This window comes from Arvicanthis niloticus, chromosome X, assembly GCF_011762505.2.
Source record: "Arvicanthis niloticus isolate mArvNil1 chromosome X, mArvNil1.pat.X, whole genome shotgun sequence".
Classification (NCBI taxonomy): domain Eukaryota; kingdom Metazoa; phylum Chordata; class Mammalia; order Rodentia; family Muridae; genus Arvicanthis; species Arvicanthis niloticus.
The window spans coordinates 17,122,674-17,143,544 of record NC_047679.1 but is presented as its reverse complement, the minus strand read 5'-3'; the positions used below and the strand labels follow the sequence as shown (position 1 = coordinate 17,143,544).

Here is a 20,871-nt window from a genome sequence, read left to right as displayed (position 1 = left end):
CTAAGCCGCTGCGCCACCGCTCCTTCACATCAGATTTTATGAGTCTGTTTAAATTATTTCATGAGATGGCTCAGTAGGTAAAAGTGCCTGCAGTGCAAGGTGACTTGATCTCAATTCCTAGAACCCATAGAAAGGCACAAGGAAAGAAACAATTCCATAAACATTGTTCTCTGACATTTTACATGCCATGAAACATGCTTGCATGCACACACAATAAAAAAATAAATTTAAGATTTTTTTAAAGAGCTAAGAATCATTCTTAGTTCATGAGCTGTCATTTTCCAATCCTTGCTCTTAACCAATGAAGGACCATAGAAATGTTAATTCAGGCACTGCCTTCATCACTGTGGGCATTAGGTTAAGAAAATGTAGTAGCATTGAAAAGGATTTTTAAAAGTCACTCAGTAGTTTGACAGCCTTTTTAGTGTGTCCTCAAAAATGCCTTTTTCTCCCAGTTTTCAATCAGTTACTGTTGAGTATCCTCTGAGGAGGACCAGCTATACTTACAATGCTGTTATCCTCAAACCTTGCTCTTTGCAAACCTTTCTTTGTGCTTCTTCTCCTCATAGTTCTTCCTCCCATGATTTATCTGGCTCATGGGAGCACACAAGCCTACAGCGCACTTCTGACCACTTCAGCTCCATGGGCAGCATAGACAGCCTGGACCACAGCTCCCAACTCTACCCATCTGGACACCTCTCATCTGCCAAGTCCAACAGCAGCATTGACCACCTGGGTGGCCACAGCAAGCGAGACTCAGCTTATGGCTCCTTTTCCACCTGCTCCAGCACCCCTGACCACACCTTGCCCAAGGCTGATGCCTCTTCCACTGAGAACATTCTCTACAAAGTTGGCCTTTGGGAGGCCTCCAGGCCAGGCAGCAGTCGACAAAGCCAGTCTACAGGTGATCCTCAGGGACTGCAGGACAGGCCATCGTGTTTCATACCTAGGGTTCGTGGTAGCAGTAGTAAAAGCCCAAGGCCAGAGGATAATGTTGAGCCCAAAATAGGCACTTCTGGGAGATCCAATTTTGGGCCTGTGTGGTATGTACCTGACAAGAAAAAAGCCCCTTCTCCCCCACCTCTTGGACTTCCTTTGCGCAGTGATAGCTTTGCTGTGGCAGCCAGGGGCCATGAAAAGGCACGGGGCCCTCCATTCTCAGACTTGACCAGCATGCAGCATTTTACCACCCTGCCCTACGTGCAACCACGGGGAGACCGCAGAATGGAAACTACTGATCGACAGTGGAAGCTCGCACACCCAAACAGTGGCAAAGAAATAGGAAATGTGGGTTACCAGCCAGAAGGTCACCTAGATTGCCGTTGGCTATGCTCTGATGATAGGGCAGGTAGACCCTCAGGGGCTCCGGGCAGGCTGCAGTTCTCCCTGTCCAGCACCGATGTGAACTTTCTGAAGTCTTACCATGGGAGCCAGCACCCACAGCAGTGCAGTGATGAGAGCCCAAGGGTCCCCTCATCACCAAGGGAACTGCTTCATATAACTCCTGGTGGATATCTGCAGGAGCCTCCTGAACCATCTCAGGATGACAACCCTGCTCAGGTGAGGTGGCCTGGTTCTACTAGCCAGAAGCTAGATGACAGAGGGCGAAGCCACTATTTTTCTGGGTCCTCCAGGCAGCCTGTGCAGGGGAGTGCCCAGGTTGTGATACCCCGAGGTGACTATTGGCATTCAGACACAACTCCTGTGGACCTTGAATATCCTCTCTTACGCCCAGTAGGCCAGAGGGGCTACCTACAGCAGCATGAGGAGACCCCGGCCTCTCATGAAAGAGAGGGTTATCACAAGTTAAATGCAGGGATTGAAGGCTGCTGCTCAGGAATCCAAGAGCCTCCTAGAGCCAGCCACACTGTGAGAGCTGGTCTTCAGTGTCCTGGCAATGACTTGAAGTTAGTGGATGGAGAGAGTGGGAGAATTTCTCGTCAGAGGACACCCATGCTGCACTCTCTGACCCAAGATGGTGCATGGAGGCCTGGGAACAGCAAGGATTGTGGAAATGAGAAGCCACCACTGCTTGATGCCCAGGTGGGTAAACCCACACGCAGGAGTGACCGTTTTGCCACAACACTGAGGAATGAGATCCAAATGCGTAGAGCAAAGCTGCAGAAGAGCAAAAGCACAGTGACACTAGCTGGAGACAGTGAAGCTGAAGACTGTGCTGGAGACTGGAGAGCTGATGTGGGGGCTGTCCCAGAAGGTTCCTTCCCCAGCACCTATAAAGAGCACCTGAAGGAGGCCCAGACACGTGTTCTGAAGGCCACCTCTTTCCAACGCCGAGATTTAGATCCCACCCCAACAGATCAGTATTCAGGACCACAAGAACATAGGACTTGTGACCACACTGCCTCATCTTCTTTATCTTCTTTCCCTGGGGAGCCAGACTCGGCCCCACACCTCTGTGAGGCAGGTCTGGCCAAGCCACCCATTTCTGGAGGTGGTGTATCCCACATTCTTCGAATTGGAGGTCGGAAACGGTTCACAGCAGAGCAGAAACTAAAGTCCTATTCTGAGCCAGAGAAAATGAATGAAGTGGGGCTCTCAGGGGACCAACGTCCTCATCCTACTGTCAGGACACCTGAGGATACTGTGGGTACATTTGCTGACAGGTGGAAGTTTTTTGAGGAAACAAGCAAATCTCTTCTTCAGAAGCCAGGCCATAGGCAAGCTCTCTGTGGGCTCCCAAGAGAGAAAGCTGAGAGGCCACAGATGGGGGGTCATGAGTGTGAGAGTACAGAGCCCTGGTTCCAGAAGAGATCACGGGCCACCTCCTGTGGAGAGATCCTCAGTGATGACAGAAAAGTAGAAAAGGCCTCAGAGAAATTGAACCCACCCAGAAGGCTTGGAACCTTCGCAGAATATCAAGCATCTTGGAAGGAACAGAGGAAACCTCTGGAAGCCAGGAGTTCTGGACGATACCATTCAGCAGATGATATTCTGGATGCTGGACTAGATCAGCAGCAGAGGCCACAGTACATTCATGAACGGTCTCGTTCATCACCATCCACAGATCACTACTCACAGGTATGCAGTATATAATAAGCCATAACTTAGCTTGCACTGAGCACCACCTTAAGATTCTTAGGGCATATCCAATATATATGATGGCTCACTAAGGTGCAAGAATGTCATTTCTAGTTTGAAAGATGAAGGGATGAAATGGCTTCCAGCACTATGATTTTGAGTGCCATATTTGTGCAAAAACAAATATTTTGAGCTCCCTCTTCCCTAACTTTCACCTCACTATCTTTGTACTCAATTAGCTTGTATCTATTCTCATGCTAAGCAAATAACTCTAGGTGTTGGGAGACTATAGGAAGCAGTCGCTTTATCTAGTGGAGTGAAAATAGGTGCGTGGTGTCAACATACACTGGCCATTTCTGTCAAGATTTTATTTTCATGTTTATGTATGTTTGTATGCCACATGTGTGCTAGTGGCCATGGATAGATCCCCGAGAGCTGGAGTTACAGGAGATTGTAAACTGCCTAATGTGGGTGCTAAGAACTGAAACTCCAGTCCTCTGTAAGAGCAGCATGGATTCTGCTGAACCATTTCGCTAGCAAACCCCACCCATCCACTTTTTAAATATTGATATGGGGTGGGGTGGATTACAAAGAATAAAATGTGAAAATTGATGTCATTTACTATCTGGTATTTATTCTATTTATACCTGCCACCTTGTTCCTAGAGTTGGAAATTATACTTTCTAGACAATTGGTCTACCATGGATCTATACCCCCAATTGTCTTTCTACCTTATTTTTCTTTATTTGAGACAGGATCATTTTGCAGTTCAGACAAATCTTGAACTTGTGGTCCTCTTTCCTCAATCTTTTGAGTACTTGAGATTATAGAATTTTGCTCTGATAAAATGCATTTGGTGATGCATTAATCCACGGTTTCTCCCCTCATAGTGCTGGGATTATAATCTAGGGCCTCATGATTATTAGGCTGCATCATTTTACTTGAACTATGTCCACCATACCAGGCCCTCTAACACTATTTTAAGGTGACAGTTTTGAAGTTTGAGTTAACTTTGGGCTTTTTAGAAAACTATATATTCTTATCAGTACTTTAGTGTTCAGAGTCAGTCACTTTTCCTGTGCTTCTCTTCCTCTGTTTCTCTCTGTGCTTTATCTATGTATCTGATCTGGGGGGGGGGGTGAGGGGAAATGTTATAGTACCGTATTAACAGCCTCATTTTCTTATAAAAGAAATACTAGTAGCTTTCTCAGAAAATACCCGCCATGTTGTGCATGGAGGGATAGTTGCCTGTTTGCTTTTGGCATTTGGTACTGAAACTCCATGCAGACCTAGGGAGAACTTGTTTCTGCTGTTTCTAGATCTCTGATTTATGCACAGTTCAGTATGATCTCTGAGAACTCTGTGCCTTCTCAGTTAGGATTAAGAATCCCAGCCCCCACAAGTCCTAGACTGTGAGGTTTCACAGTAATGACTTGTGACCAGCTGTCTTTTATTGTGTTTCTTTTAGCCAATTGTGTCACATGGTAACAGCTCTCACATAGGAATTCTGTTTCCTGCTTAGAATTGAAGTAGATGCAGGGGTCCTAGGTCAGTGGTCTCAATAAAGTGCCTTGCAGAAATAAACAGCCATGTCCTGTAACCAGGTCTCAAGTCTGCAACAACAGACTTTACCACAGGCATTGTGAGACAGGCACACAAAGTGAATGAACCCACAAATGAGGGGTTTTGTAATAACAGGCGTCTTAGGCATGCAGGCAGTTTGATGACTCCGTGTTTTATGGTGTTGTTCTTCACAGGAAGTGCCTGTTGAACCAAACAGGCAGGCAGAGGACTCTGGTGGCCACAAAGAAGCACTTCTCTGTACACTACAAGCTGAGGAGGGATGCTCTGCTCCACAGTAAGTAAATGGTGGATTTGGGCTTGCTAAAAAGTTGTGTTGAGGGTGAGCATCTTTATGGAAGGTAAATGTGCTAGGTTAACAGAGTAAGTCTGGGTTTTGCTAATTGAGTGGTTTCCACCGTCACTGAGATCTTAAAGTTTGGAGGAGAGAGTTCTTCAGCCCTGCCCAGAGAAGCATGGCAGTAATAAATACCCTTTAGTGTTCTAAAAATCCCTGTTGTAATTTTCTTTAGTGAAATGCTTTATGGGGACAAAATAAATGTCCAGTTTAACGTCCTTGAACAAAGTACTTAACTGAAGGGATACTTTTACTGTCTGGCACACAGCTGTGTTTGTGGATCATGGTCTCAGAATTGTCACAGAGGATTTTGGCCAAGTTTTCTAAATTGGGCTTATTTAATGAGTTAACCTGAGCTTTAAAATAGAAGTCAATTGACTCCCCAGAGAGAGACAAGGTCCATGTTGTTATGGTGTGGCCTGAAACAATCAATTCCAGATTGTTGGGGTGGATAACTATTGAACTGTGAATACGATATTGATTAGATGTTTACATATTGTGAAAGGGGAAAGTGAAGAGTGTATATTTGCAGATGTAATATAACCCTGTGTTACAAGGGCTAGTGGAAGGACAGAAATCAGCATGCACCACAGTCTACTTGAGTGAAGATTTTTCTAATGCCTTGTACATCCTATGTGGCTGATGGGATATGCAAATGAAACACTGACTTCAAAGCTCAAGGTTCCATTGCAGAAATAACCAATTTAGATGAATGCTCTCAAGAGCTTTATGTAGTGGGGTTTTGTTTCATATGTTTTTCCAATAACTGTTGTTATCCCTATTCAAAAGTATCACATGTTTATGTGACTCTGAGGTGACCAGATTGATACTCTGTGTGCCTACGTCAGAAATCCCTGCAATTATTTAACAGTCTACACAGCTAAACCGATGTACCCATGGGTAAGAAAGGCTGCTGAATAATCCGCCTACAGAATTTAGCAGTGTCTGAGGAGGACAATTAGAGCTTTATTCCTGGATTCTGAGTCAATCACGTGCTGAGCACCAGCTGTGCAGAGTAGGGGGATGCAGCACACTGCTATGTATAGAGAATGTCACTATAGACAGCTATAATGTGCATGTGGTGTGTGTGCACATGTGATTATGTATGTCAGCGGCAGTGTCAGAGCTCACAGGGATAGGATGAAGGGAGGAGGGGCCCTCTGCTTTATTTATCATGGCTGTGTCTTTCAGCTGACTGCTTAACTACTCTGAAAAATTAGTTCCAGTAGCAATCTGCTTTTGAGTTACAAACCTAGCAATTTTCAGAATTGCACTCTCTCTCTCTCTCTCTCTCTCTCTCTCTCTCTCTCTCTCTCTCTCTCTCTTTCTCTCTCCCTACCTCCCTCACCCCTCTTTTTCTCCTCCCCACCCCCATGTGTTTAAGTGTAAGAGTGGCAAGCCAATGAAATTCTGAAATAGGAATATTAAAATTTATTTTCAGCTTTTTCTAGAGATTACTAATAAATTTCTTGAGGGTCAGTAAGAAATAATATGCTTGAGACATTAAAGAATAATAAAAATAAAGGCATTACAGAGGTGGCTCATTGGACCCGGCTTCAAATTCAAATCCTAGAACTCACATGGTAGCTCACAACTGTCTTCTGATGCCCTCATACACATGCAGGGAAAATATCAGTGAACTGAAAGAAAAAGGAATAATAAAAGTAAAAGTTTATAATACAGAGATGTAAAGATACCTAGTGACCCTACACAGGTTTAAATAAACATGTCTCTATAAGAAATTAATTATTGATCTCCTATTTGATACTTGGAAATAAAAAATGGTTTTGTTGCACTCTGTTTAGACAACACAAAAATGTTGAAATGCACAGTATTTTTTTTATTTGCTGGTTATTCATCCAAATCAAATAGAAACAACTTTTTTAATTTAAAAATTTCTTAATTTTTGAGATACAGTGTTACTTCACACCCAGAAACTCCCTGCATAGTGTAGCATAGATTGCCATCAAACTCATGCTGATGTCCCTACCTCAGAACTTGCTGGGGTTTCAGGGGTGAGGGATCACATGCAGCTAATAACATCTTTTTGTGTATGCATATAAAATCCTGTAGGACCTTACCACTTAGCAAGGAAAGATGAATGTTTATAGCTAAACAAAAAGTACATAATTGTAAGTCTTTTTTTTTGGGGGGGGGGGCTGGATAATTCGGCATGTGCCTGTAATCCCAGCACTCAGGCTGAGGAGGGAGCTCATAAATTTAAGACCAACTCTAGGCTGTATAACAAGACCTTCTCTAGTATAAACAAACAAACAAACAAAAGGTACATGGAATATCAGGAATCAGTGGAGGAGTCTACTGGTTAAAGGGAAAACAAAACACTGGGTAGCTGGGAAGGCTGACCACAAAATGGCAAATCCAGTGTCATTTTCCCCTCCATCACAGCCAGTCTTGAGCAGTCCACCTCACTTGTTCTGAATGTCTTCCCTGTTCTGAAGATAATTTCCTAGAGGTTCTCACTGCTCTCTGGGATTTCAGGCTGAATACTCAAGCTTATTACAACCAGCAGGGTCTGTTTCTTGAAAATGCATTCAATCACTGACTTGGGTGTCTGATTTCTTAAGGGCTAGCATTAAAAGAAGGAAAACATGTTCTCACAGGGGCCAATGAGATGGTTCACCTGGTAAAAGCCCCTGCCACTAAGCCTGTGGACTTAAGTTCCATCTTTGGAATACATATAGTGAAAGGAACAACTCCTCTGTTGTCCTGTTGTCTTGTATGTAGACTCCATCTCCTTGCTATGTCCTCATTTGTTTACATTGTGGGTCTCTAATGTTCTTAATCTAGTTCTTACAAGGACATCAAACAGATTAGTTTTCAGCCACCCTAGTGACCTCATTTCTCCTTAACCACTACTTTAAATGTCTTGTTTGCCTACATAGTTATACTCTGAGATACTGAAGACTTCAACATATTAATTTGGGAGGAGATCTCAATTCAGTTCCTAACACTAGGAGAGAGACCCCTGCTTTTTCCATATCCTTTTATGCTAGTGAATTCTGTTCCTTTGTCAGCTTTCTTACACTCATAAATGAAGGGAAAGCACTTACAATGAAGAGTAATAAAGGAGCTTCTGTCTTATATGTGGCTTATGGGGCAGCAAGATGGTTGTTGGGGGCTTCAGAATACTGTATAATTGTAGCCTTATTGTATAGCTCTCAACTCTGTTCAGTAATTCTGCTTTCCAGAGTTTCGCTTTATAAAACATTTCTCTTAACATCAGGTTAAAAACATGATGTCTACTTCATTTTCTGTCCTTTCCTCCATCAGAACCCCTTTTCTCAGTCCTTTGTTAGAAAATTTTGCTTGACTAGGTGTATTTGGCTTCTTGGAATTCCTAAAATGCTTTCTACCCTTTCTCTTCCTATTTTTCTGTTTCATGCCACTACTTTCTAAATTAGCCAGTCATTAGTAGACACTAATGTTAATCCTCAGCCAATGAGGAACAGGCAACCCCACTCCCTTATGTTAGGGATAAAAGACTGAAGCCATCTAGGCCATGTGTGCTGCTAGTCATCCAGCTTTATCCTGGGGCATAGCACACCCTTTTTGCAAAAAGAAATTGCCATACTAAGTTACTTTCATTTTGCTCATGTTTTACTTTTTGTGACACCAAAATTAGTTTTTCCTTATACCCTCAAAGTAGATGCCCATTATATTGTGAATAATGATGTCTTCTGCCGATTGGGATAGTGAGGAGAGAATATCATGGATTTATTTCCACACCATTGTCCTGTTCTCTGATTCTCTTCATTTTCCTCATTCCTGATAGGCAGTTTGGAAGAATAGGACTTTAGTTTTTCACTACTGTTTATCAGACATAGTTCTTATATAGATTAGGTGCCAAATAAATGGCTGGATAATGAATAAATACACTGGTGAATTGATAGATGGGTGAGGGAACAGACAAATAAACCAGTCCTTGGGTAGATGGATACAGAGAAGGGTAGGTAGATGGATGTTGGATACCTGAATAGATGAGTGGGCAGATAGAAGAATGAATGAGTTGATTATGGATGGATATGTCCTTATGAGTATAGTCTAGGGCTCTTCAATTAGATTCATTTTTCTCTGCCAGTCAAAGAAGTAAAAGGCAAGAAAAATCGTGAGCATGACAAGTAGCAACAAACAAGCATAAACAAAATCAGCAGTTGAAAGGCATTTATTTATTGGGGGTGAGGAAACATGTTTATGCTACAGACTTACAGAGAAAAATGACCCTTTCTAAAGCCTGGGGGAGGAGAGGAATCAGGAAATCAAAAATTCAGTCTGTTCACGAAAGGGCTGGGGATTTTTAAAATCTCGGAAGAGTTTTCCTCCCCTGATTTAAGTTTGGGAGTTTGAAAAAAAGATAGGCTGGTTAGTTGGCCCAACTGTTTAGTAAAATGTCCTTATTTGTCCTTGAACTTGTTGAGCTAGTCTTATCAGCAGGCACCCTACTGGCAGGAAGAAAGTCCACAAGGTCAGGCTTTTATCTCTCAGGGTTAGAAGGGTGAGGAGGAAACAAGCCATCTTAGAAGCTCACCATCTTTAGTAAGTAGCTGTGAGATGTTTCTCATCTGATGGCCTACCAAAGAGTTTGTCTAACTCATCGTCTCTCAGTTAGGTAGATGGTTGTTTGGATGGATAGATGAGAGATTGATGGAGGTATGTTTGGGGGATGCTAGATGGTCAATGAACAGACGGAAGAATAACTGAGTAGATGAATGGATAGTTTTCTGCCCAATCTTCTTTGTGTCCTTGATCAGCATTCCATGGTAGTACATGTTTTGTGTTGAAATTTTACTAAAGATTACTAACATTTAGTTAAAAGTTAGTAAGTGAAATGGACTTTACTACCTGCACTTGTTCCAGAGATGAGAAGATATAAGCGTCTCAGAAGAAATCATTAAACTGACTTGTTTTCCACAATCATATTTTAACCCCTATAAGAAAATTAACATTCTCCATTTGGTTTTTGCTCCTCACATTTGACCTCCTCACAAACAGACCACAGCTGTTCTGCCAGTGACTTGTATTTTATTGGGATGGAGAAAAGGAAAGAACTTACTCCTATAGAGCTACAAACCTGAATTCATGTGTGTGTGTGTGTGGGGGGGGAATTCTTTAGAGACATTTTGCTCTAATATAAAATACATTAACCAGCAAAGCAAACCCACTTTGGATGTTTGCTCTTGGGAGGGAACTTGGTGTATAGAAATTATTGTGAAGACCAATTTCCTCTTTAGAAAACCAGTTTCTGCCAAGTGGATTTTGGAAGTAACAGAGATTGATTATGGGAGAGCTCTACCCTATGTTCATGGCTTTAGGGAAGATGTTTATTGTCCCTGGCCTTCAATTAGCTGTCCAGCAATTGCAGCCTGCCTTTTCAAAAGGACTGTGCTAGGTAATTATATATCCAGGGCTGGGTGGGTCAGGCTAAAAAGGTGAAACTTAAGCTTAAAAGTAGAGGGATAGGGGAGGGTGGACAGGGATGAGGAGCCAGAGCTTCCATTTCACAAGACCAGGCAGAATTCTGAACTGAAGCACTCTTTCTGTATATGCAGACATAAGACCATCATCCCCAAAAGAAAAACAGCAACTGCTGGAAAAAGAGAGAAGCTCAAGACTGGTTTGTTGGTTGGTTTTTTGAGACAGGGTCTCTCCATGTAGCCCTGGCTGTCCTGGAGCTCACTCTGTAGACCAGGCTGATCTGAAACTCAGATCTACCTGAGATTAAAGGCATGTGTCACCACGCAGGGACAGACTTTGTTTCCGTGTCTATTATTAGTTTCTCTTTTCATTGGTATGACAAAATACTTGAAGAGGTGGCTTAAGGAAGAGTATATTTTGGTTCATAGTTGGAGGGTACTATTCTCAATGGTAGGGAACTCACGACAGCAGGAGTGTGAAGCAGCTTCAATTTGTATCCATAATCAGGAATCAGAAGAAATTAATGCTGCTTAGCTCACTTTCTCCTTTTATTCTGCCCATGGGACAGTACTGCCCATACATAGGGTGGATCTTCTCACCTCAATTAACCCAATCTAGAAATACCCTTATAAACATTTGGTTTTCAGAGTACTAAAATTAGGCTTTAGAAGCAGGCAGCTTCTTGTGAGTATAGGCAAGAAAGCTTGACTGACTTTTTCCTTTTTGCTACTTTCTCTGTATGTTAGCCCTTGCATACTAGAGCTATGAAACTATTAGATCTGTAGATGATCTTTAGGAAAGCTAAGGCCCATTGAGGCTAAGCTATCTAATAAGCAGCTACAGGAATTGGATCTCTTGACTTCCCTTAACACACATAGGCTTTATAGGTACATACATGGGGGAGGGGTGTTATCATTTGTTTGTAAGTTTACCTTAAATCCCAGCTTCTTAAGCTGTGGGTCATAACCTCAGGTTGTGTTACCTAACTGAATATGGGTCACAAAACCTTGATAAGAACAAAAGATTTCTGAACATGTAAGAACCAAAACCATATTAAAAGTCAAATGGGTAAGAAATCTGAAGTGTTTATGGCAGTGCTGACCCATGGTATATGTATCTTATGACTGTGCTGCAGCCTTCGTTCTGAACACACAGTAGAGTTTACTTTTCATTGCACATTCTATCACAGCGTGCCTCACTAGCAGGCTTTGCTTGAAATACCTTGACTCCAATTTGAGAGTGCTATATGTTATATATTTAGGAAGGAAAGCCAAGGACAAGGAGAGATGATGTGTGAATAGGGACCATAGTAGCCTGAGAAGTGTTTCTGTCAGCTTTTCTCAAGTACAGCCCTCAGTGCTTTTGTTTTGTTTTTGTTTTGCTACATTGAGATAAGGTCTTGTTATGAAGGCTTGAAACTCACCAGGTAATCATTCTATCTAGTAGGAAATGGGCCCTTTTATAGCAGGGTCTATTACCCTCCATATTAAGCTGACATAGACTTTGCAGTTTGTTTGCATATAAATTTGTCAAATTGTTTAGTGGTTTATAGACTAACAGCTATACAAACAGAGAAAATAAAACAGGTTTTATGTTTAGACATATTAGATAATACCACAAAAATAATAGCACATAGTTTATACTACCCTGTGTGTAATTGATCCAGAATATGTCAATCCAAAAAATTAGATTAATGGCTTGCCAGGAATAAGAGGGGAACATAGACAGTTAGCAGGGCTGAAGAATCTTTTACAATGAAGGTTTAGATTTAGATAACAGTAGTTGCATAATTCATTGAATAATACTAAGTAGAACAAATGCACTATATCCTTCAAGGGATGTGAATTTTATCTCAATTTTAAAGAAATCTCAGCATAGAGAATTTGTAAGTGTTTTATTTTGATTAAGAAGAAATTTGGATTTTAATATATAGAGCATAACTAAAAGACCAGCACTTGAGAGATGGAGATGGGAAGATAATGAATTACAAAGTTAGTCCAGGAAGTAAAGTGAGACCGTGTCTCAAAAAATAAATGCAGATTTATTTACAGTTTTGGCAAAATGACTTTAAAATATCTACTACACAGTCTATAAAAGGGGTTGAACATCTTTATAAATCCTGGTAATTATGCCTTACTCTAAGAGGTATGTGTATATGGAAACCTGTATACCATAAAAGTGCTTTCTCTTTAAAAATAATTTATGATGAATGTCCTTTAAGAATTCTTTTGTGTCCTCTTTTTTTAAACAGCCCACCAGTTCTGATTTGTGCTGCCTATACACTCATGGATGTCAGGCTCTCTATTGGCATGAAGTTGGGAGGGTGGTATGAAGTGGAAGTAGATTTGGCTGGAGTTAAGTGGAAAGAAATGGGAGATAAATATGATGAAAATATGTTGTGGGCATGTATGAAGTTCTCAAAAATTATTTTATTTTTTAATGTAGTTTAAAATTGTAACAATTAGACTTGGGAGATACCCTTAGTATGTAAAGGCACTTGTTGTCAAGTTTGACTTCCAGTATCTACACAGTGAAAAGAAAGAATCAGCTCCTGAAAGTTTTCTCCTAACCTCCACATATGTGCTGTGGCATGTATGTACATGCATATCACACACACACACACACATACACATGATAAATCAATTTAGAATTACCAGCTAAAATGGGGCTAGAAAGTGCAATAAGATGGCAACAGTTTTTTCTCAGTTTTTCTTCTTCCTAACCAAGGAAATAATATTGTTTATGATATAAAATATTACCCATAAGTCTAGAATTGTTTTAAATTTCCTTTCAGATTATTTAATTAAAATTAACACTAAAGGGTAGATTTACAATGATACTAGTTTAAAAAGATTACTTCTGTTAATTTATCTCATCCATCAAACCCTTCTTCCTACATAAATACTTACAGCTAATGTGAATTGATGCTGTGATGTTTATCTAATACTAATAATTCAATCAGCTATAAATGAAGACAGAGAGAATGAGAATGAATATATTTCTAAAATGTAGCCCACACCTAAGTCTTAATTCCATAGGAAGGATCAGGGCCACCTTGAAGACTGGTTAGGGAATATCAAAGGTGGGTAAGCCTGAAAGAGATTGGAAAGGAAAGAGATCACTCTCACACAGATACACACACACAAACAAATAAACCCAAAACCCATAATGAGGACATATCTCAGGGCCCCTGAATCCTATAATGAACAAAGCTGGAACATTTGAAGCAACAAAATAGAGTAGTGATGGATATCAGCCAACATGTAGAATAAATTCATGGTGTTTGCAAAAATGAATGAATAAATTAATGCATGTGCAATAGATAAGTCTATCATGCAGACAAAATGTGAGTACATTCTACTTTCATGATTTAATCTAAAGTATCCCCCAGAGTTGCTATGCTAAAGGTTTGGTAGCAAGTTGATGGCTTTTGGGAAGTAACTAAATCATGAGAGCTCTAACCAAGTGAATGGAGTACTGGGGGATGGTACAATCTTTTGAGTGTGATTGGTGGAAGTGGGTCACCTGACTATCTCCTTGGCTATCTTATCCTAAGTCTCAATCCTCCTTTCTGCTTCCTGAATGCTAGACAGTGATAACACCATGTTTTCTAGAGGTGCTGTGGTATTTTGACCTTTTATCATGTAGTTGACCACTGTGATACTTTGCCTCACTCAGGCTCAAAGCAAAGCAATGGAATCAGAGTAATTTTGGATTGACTCCTTGAAACCATGAACCATAATAAAGCCTTTAAGTTGTTTTTTTTTTCAGATATTTTGTTATAGCAGTGTAAAGTTCAGTTTGTATACCCTCAAGGAGGTGGAGCATAACTCTAGGCCTTCTGTCATCTGTTAACATCCTATAAAAGAATGAAGGCTGAAGAGTATGAAGAAAGCTTACAAACTGACCACATGATTCGATTGATACCATAGAAATAAGACATGTTAGCAGTATGTACCCTTTGTATGGTGATGACTAACGATAATTCACCTCTGTAGTCTTTACCTAGAAATTCATAGACACAATTTAATTCTAAAACAAGGGAAAATCAAATGAATAATATGTTGCAGGTACCTGAAAAATCCTCAAAAGTATCAAAAAAAGAGGGAAGTTTAATTATTTTCTACACCATTCAGGATGCTGGAACAAAAATACCTTAGACTAGAGGATCAAAACTGCTCACCTCATACCATCAAAAAGCAGAAAGGGAAGGGGTGGACTTAAGATAAGATAGACTCTTGAAGTGCACACACCCTAGTGTGTCTAGTCACAATCAAAAGGTTCTACTACCAAGTATTCCTGTTGTTTGAAGTATGGCCTCACTATATAGTCCTGGCTAACCTGGAGCTCACTCTGTGCCTGGCCTCATTCACAAAGATCCTCCTGCCTCTGCCTCCTGGGTGTCAGGATTAAAGCCATGTAGTGCCATGCAGACACCACCAGGTATTTCGAACCATTCTGGAGGCTGAAGTCGAAGGTTAAGGCACTAGCAGATTTGTTGCCTTGTGAGATCTCATTTACTGGCCTAAAGATAAACATTTTTTCTCTGTGTTCCCATATAAAGACACTAGTCTCACCAATGAGATAGTCATTCTTAGGAACTTTTACTCCCCAAGTACTAGACCTCCTAGTTCTTAAAAGAGGCCAAGGTCAGTTGGATGGTTGGTTTTGGAGAAAGGGTTTTACTATAGCTCAGATTATCTATGAACTCACAATCTTCCTGCCTCACCTTCTACTGTGTGACATTGTTCCTTGAGAGATGTGAACAAATGTCACTCATCCCAGATAGGGATCTGATGACAGACCAAAGTACAGATAGTGCCAAAGTCCAACTTGGCAAACCAGTGAGTTTTAATGGGGTTACTTACAGGAATGTGGGTAAGGGGTTATTTACAGGAACAGAAAAGTCTCAAAGAGAGCTACATCACCAAAGCCCATCCCAGCATGGGTAATGACTTATAAAAGCTGGAGACCTGGAACATACTATACAACTTAACAGGCAGCAAGTTGGAAAATGTCCTTTCCAGGTAGCTCAGTTATTTATAAGTCCTTTCCAGGCAGCTCAGTATGTCTGAGAGTCTTCTAGGAAGCTCAACTACTGTCTACTTCTTCCAGGCTTGTCTGAGTCTTCTCAGCAGCCTTTACTGTTTTTACATTCTTGAAAAGGGAAGAGACCAGTAAATGTAGTCAGTTCCAGGAACTTCCTGAAGCTATTGAGATCTATTTTAATCTTGTTTTAACAAGCTTCCCTATAGGATGGAGGGTTTTACTTCCTCTTAGAACATGCTGTTGTTTCACCTCCCTTTTTGTATTCTGCATCTTGAAGAGTTTTCTTCTAATGGAAGGTCCTTACCTAGTAAACTGCTACACAACACCTTCATCCCAAATTCTCAGATTATAAGAACATATCTCCACGTCTACATGGTTATGCTTTTAACATATGCATTTGAGGAGAGGGAGAAACTTTCAGTGTTATAGCACCATGACAATGAAAGGGGCTTAAGAAAATGTAGTCACTATATACAATGTGGTGCCTGCCTAGGATTCTAGGCCAGGAAAGGAACAGTAAATAGTATATAATAATTAGTAAAATATAAAATAACTTATAAAAATATAAAATGTTATTAAAATAATATAAAACCTTTAGTTGATTGTTGAAGTGCCTCATTAGTACAGTATGTAGTGCAACAGTCTCAAAATGTACCAATATTGGTTGATTAACTGGGGTAAATATATATCAGACTGTATTTTCATCAGTACAACAAAATCACTGAAGTGGTCAACTTATAAAGGAAAAAGGTTGTTTGGTCTCAGAAGTTTCCACCTACGGTTGGTTACATTACTTTTAGGCCTATGATAAAGCAACACATCATGGAAGAAAGATATAATGGGGGAAAACATTTAATTCATGGTAGCAGAAAAGCAGAGGGGGAAGAAGAAGAAGCTGATGTTCTACAGTCTCCTTCAAGTATATAATCCTAGTGACTTAACTTTCTTCCTCTTGGCCACTACTATGAAATGGAAGAACACAGGACTATGAGAGATACTTAAGATTCAAATGATAGTATACTACTATATCATATAAATCTGAAGCTTAATAATAGAGGACAACTCGGTCTATTATATGGAAACTTGTTCCTTTTATTTAAGTTTTCTATAATTAATTTTTTTTCATTTGAAAATGAAATGTTTGTATTAGGGATATACCTAGTTAGTAGAATACTTGATTAACATTTTAACATGTGCAAGCCCCTTGGGAGAGGAAGGCAAGGATGGGGATGTCACGGAGGTGACACCACTGTATACCAGGATATACATAAAATACTATGTGGACATGAAAAACATTGGAAAGAGTGTGAGCTTTGCAATCAGAAATACAGGTTCAAGTCTTCACTGTGTTTGTATTGGGACACCTAGATTTAATAACCTCTTGTAATCCTTTCTCTTAGATTTAAGCGTTTAGTGGAATTCAAGAGACACCTATACATCATTGTCCACTGAAGCACTATTTACAATAGCCATGTTATTAAATTGGTCTGGGTATCCCATAAACAGAATAGTAAAGGAAAATGTAGGCTGATGACTATATATATTTTATTTGGTCACAAAGAAATATGAAATATATGCAGGGAAGTAGATGAAACTGGAGATCATTGTATTTAGTACAATAAGGTAGATCAGGAAAATGTTTTTTTCTCATGTGGAAGCTAGATTAAATACATATAACATGAAAGTAGTAGAAAGGTTAGTATTTGTGAAGATGAAGGATAAGAAATGGGGCAAATGAAGATAATAGAGTATATGAGCAAATTAACTATGTTATTCAAATGTCTAAAAATGTAAGAAAGAAACTCATAATGCTGTAAAAGTGAATATATGCTAATAAAAAGTAAATGCATAATATAATGATAATAGATTAGCAGCATGTTATTTGGTGAAATGAGCAGGAGTCTGAAATAATTACTGTGTATTGAGAAAAGCTTTATAGAAACAAGCTGGAAAGTGAAAGCCCAGGACTCAGATGTTGAGGGCTGTCTAGGTGGGAAGGAGCTATGAAGAAAATTTGTGAGGGGGCAATTTCTGTTCAGGACTATGGCACTGAGGTTAGGGGTCTGTGGTCAGAGTGGAGGTGGGGCACAGAGTGTTTAAATGCAAGTCATTGTGATGTGATGAATTGAGTGAGTTGGGGTCAGTCTGGTTGCTTTGTCTTCTTGCCCCAGTGGCCTTGCACACAGGAAAAGTTCTGAAACACTTTGTTTGTTAGTTGATGGATTACATTCCTAATGAGTGTGTAATCAGCGTAAGAATATCCACCGACATAAAATAGGCCATTGAGTGTCTTCTTTAACTTCATTGTAGTTGTAGAGTTGGACCGTGTATGCATTGGTGAGAGTTCTCAAGTAGAATTCATGAATGGCATTCTTGTAGTGAGTTCTTCTATATTTTCCACTTTTAGAAAATAGAAAAAGAAAGGACCCCCCCCCCCATTCCTAATAGTAGTTTTAAAAGGAGAAGCCTCATACAGCAGCTTAATCATGGGAAGTGTTGGGAATATTCTCTGAGACCAGTTATACTGGGTTCTGGAGTTGACAGAACCTTCATAAACTTGTACATCATAAGGCAGCAGGCTGATATTCCAGCTGTTGCCAGCATGCCTTCGTGACTCCACAATGCTGTAGGCAGCAGGATTCTGCGGTGGCAGAGGCGGGCTTTGGGTCCCTGAAGCACTTAGCTGCCTTTGCAAGCTGAATGAGCCATAGTCTACAGCAGCAAGCAGGGATGCAGGTAAGAGACTCTAGTGCTCCTTCTCAGGGCATCTTATCCCTGAGGGGAACTGTTTTAAAAATCACTTTTGCTATTTGTGAGGAGGGTGTAGTTTCCAAAGCCTCTTTTGTTCTACAGTCTTAAAGGGCAGGTTGTTTGTCAGCTCACAATGGCGTGGGTCTGATCTGGCAAGATCTGCAAACATTCTCATTGTTTATTGTTCTGTCTAAAGATGAAAAATCATGCAAATCAGGGTTCAGATTCTGGATGGAGCGCTCTGCAAGCACATGCACATATGTGAGAGGGGGCACATTTGTCCATGCTGCATGCATGTTTAAGGACACAGGCAGTTTTTGCAGCCTTGATTTTTAAAGCTGGATGAAAGCACGTTGGAACTGAAAGCTGTCGTCCCTAACTGGTGGAACTGGTAGCTCTTGCTGTGTGAAAAAATTGCTCTGTGTGAGTTCTGCACATGGATGACCCGAGTATGCAGGCAGGAGGAATCTGTGAAGACCTGTCTGCACTGCCGTTTCTTTTTCAGTAGCCATAAGATGCAGGCATTCTCACTCCTGAGACACTGAGTGTGGGCACTGAAAGAAAATGGTGAGTTAGCCACATCCAAATTGGGGGCTGGGGGATTTAAAACCAGGTGTGCATGCTTGGTCATGCAAATGGTCCATGTGTACATTCACACAGCTTGCTAACTGCAGTGAAAAAAAAACTCTGTAAGGAGAAAATGGAATCTCTGTGGCATTTAATATTTTAGTCCTTATAATTTATTATTTGTTTTGATCATAATAATGTTCTTTCTTTAAATGTGTTATTATACATGTGCTTGCATTTTTCATTCTGCTTCTTTCATTGTGATTAAAGATGCAGGTTATTGTTTTGGGCCATGTTGCTAAATGATGAATTGCCTTTGCTGCAGGCAAGGAAGCTTTTGCATGTGTAGAAGGAATGCCATTTTCACAGGGAAATTGCTGCATAGCTATCTCTGTACACATATACATATACTATCTGAGTCTGTATTCACTGACTCATGGGAGTAGGTGTCATCTTGAATTGGACATTTAGGCATTGATTGTGCCAGTGCAGAGGCAAAAAAAAAAAAAAAAATGAAGAAGAAGAAGGAAGAGGAAGAAAGGCAAATTAAGGAAAGGTTTTCCAAAATCTAGTAACATTATAACTAAATAGCTTGCTGTCTGCCGACTGCATTTTTTAAATGATTGGAAAATAATTTTTAAGCATAAAGTACTGGAACAAATTTGTATGGGTGGCATATTTTCTGGTTGAGGTAGATATTTTTGATGATTTTTTTGTCATAGAGTATTGCTTTTGTGGTAGAAAAGGAGACTAATAGTCTATATACTTTAAATATAGTAGAAAAATATATTTTATGTGTATATATACATGTACATGCTCATACACACAGACACATACACACATATCTCTATCTTAAGGAAAAAGTTTGCAGGGGCATTCTCGTTGATTCAAACATACACAAAGGTATTTTTTCAACATTCTGGAAATAATCAGAAGTGTGTGTCAACTAGATGGTTTACAGAAGGCTTCTGCTACCTAGCTGCAGTAACAAATGACTTAGTAAAAGCCTGTTAACTGCTGCATGCTTTGCACAGACTGGCCACTCCCCCAAAATCTGACTTTGGATGCTGGAGGTTAGGGAAGATAATAATTTATATTGCCTTTTAGAATATATTTATGTGGCTCTTAACTACTTTAGATTTGTGTGTGTGTGTGTGTGTGTGTGTGTGTGTGTGTCTGTCTGTCTGTCTGCTGTCTGTCTGTCTCTCTGTATCTGTGTATATCTGTGTGTGTGTCTGTGTATTTGTGTTGATCATGGTTGGGGAGCCATAGAAAAAAGCTGGCATTTTATGTCTACCGTGAGCTACCCATTTTTCTCTTTCCTTGGACACTAGAGATTTTACCTGGCTTCTGCTAGAGCAAGTTAGCAGTCAGATCATTGACAGGAGAATTGTAGACATTTCTGAGTGTCCGAAGAGATCCAGAATCTATTTAATTATTCACCCTTCTTATCCTCACTCTTAAAATTTTTAGATAGGGTGGGAAGATATCTGAAATTAATATAACAAATTAAAGAGGAAATTAAAATCATCCTCAATCCCCTCACCCAGTGATTCCACTGTAGAACATGAAAGTCTTGAAAGTCTTTGAAGTCTTGTTTCAGCACAAATATATATTTTACATATGCAGTCATTCTTCACATAGTGTATACAAACTGCCTTTTAAAAAATACAAAAACATTTTATATATATACTATGCCTGGTATTTTAGATATGAGAAATCTGTCTTACAGTTATAGACATTTAAAGCTGCTTCTAGCCATTCACAATTACAAAATAATATTTTAGTAAGCATATTGTGTTGAGAGAGTCATACCCTTCCATGTGGGTTGTCTTAAGGCATGATAGATACATATTTATATCACCTTGTGGACCTATGAAGTGTATTCTTGTTATTTATGCCCCATTCACCAGCAGCCTAGAAGTCCTGTTTTTCTCACAATTTTGCCAATATTAAACATTAATTTGGAATTCTGTGATTTATTAAGTAACCCACTTTTAACATGTATTTCTTAGGGGCTTGAGAAAGACCATCTTCTTTCGTATATATTTATTGGCCTTTCTTTTTATTCATTACTCTTCACATTGCTATGATAAGTGAGCCTTTCTTAACCA

General features: G+C 40.0%; 1 protein-coding gene across 5 annotated transcripts in view; it reads left to right on the top strand.

The window, feature by feature from the left end:
- Window positions 1-20,871, top strand: part of Shroom2 (shroom family member 2) — a 139,770-nt gene that overhangs the window by 89,363 nt on the left and 29,536 nt on the right. For 3 of the 5 annotated variants that reach the window (XM_076918656.1, XM_034485637.2, XM_076918657.1), the window contains exons 4-5: window positions 570-3,039; window positions 4,797-4,897. In XM_076918656.1, coding sequence (XP_076774771.1) covers window positions 570-3,039; window positions 4,797-4,897 — 2,571 coding nt within the window. Of the gene's footprint in view, window positions 1-569; window positions 3,040-4,796; window positions 4,898-17,921; window positions 18,176-18,417; window positions 18,758-20,871 lie in introns of those variants that run through there. The other 2 variants (XM_034485635.2, XM_034485636.2) reach the window with 2 other exon arrangements.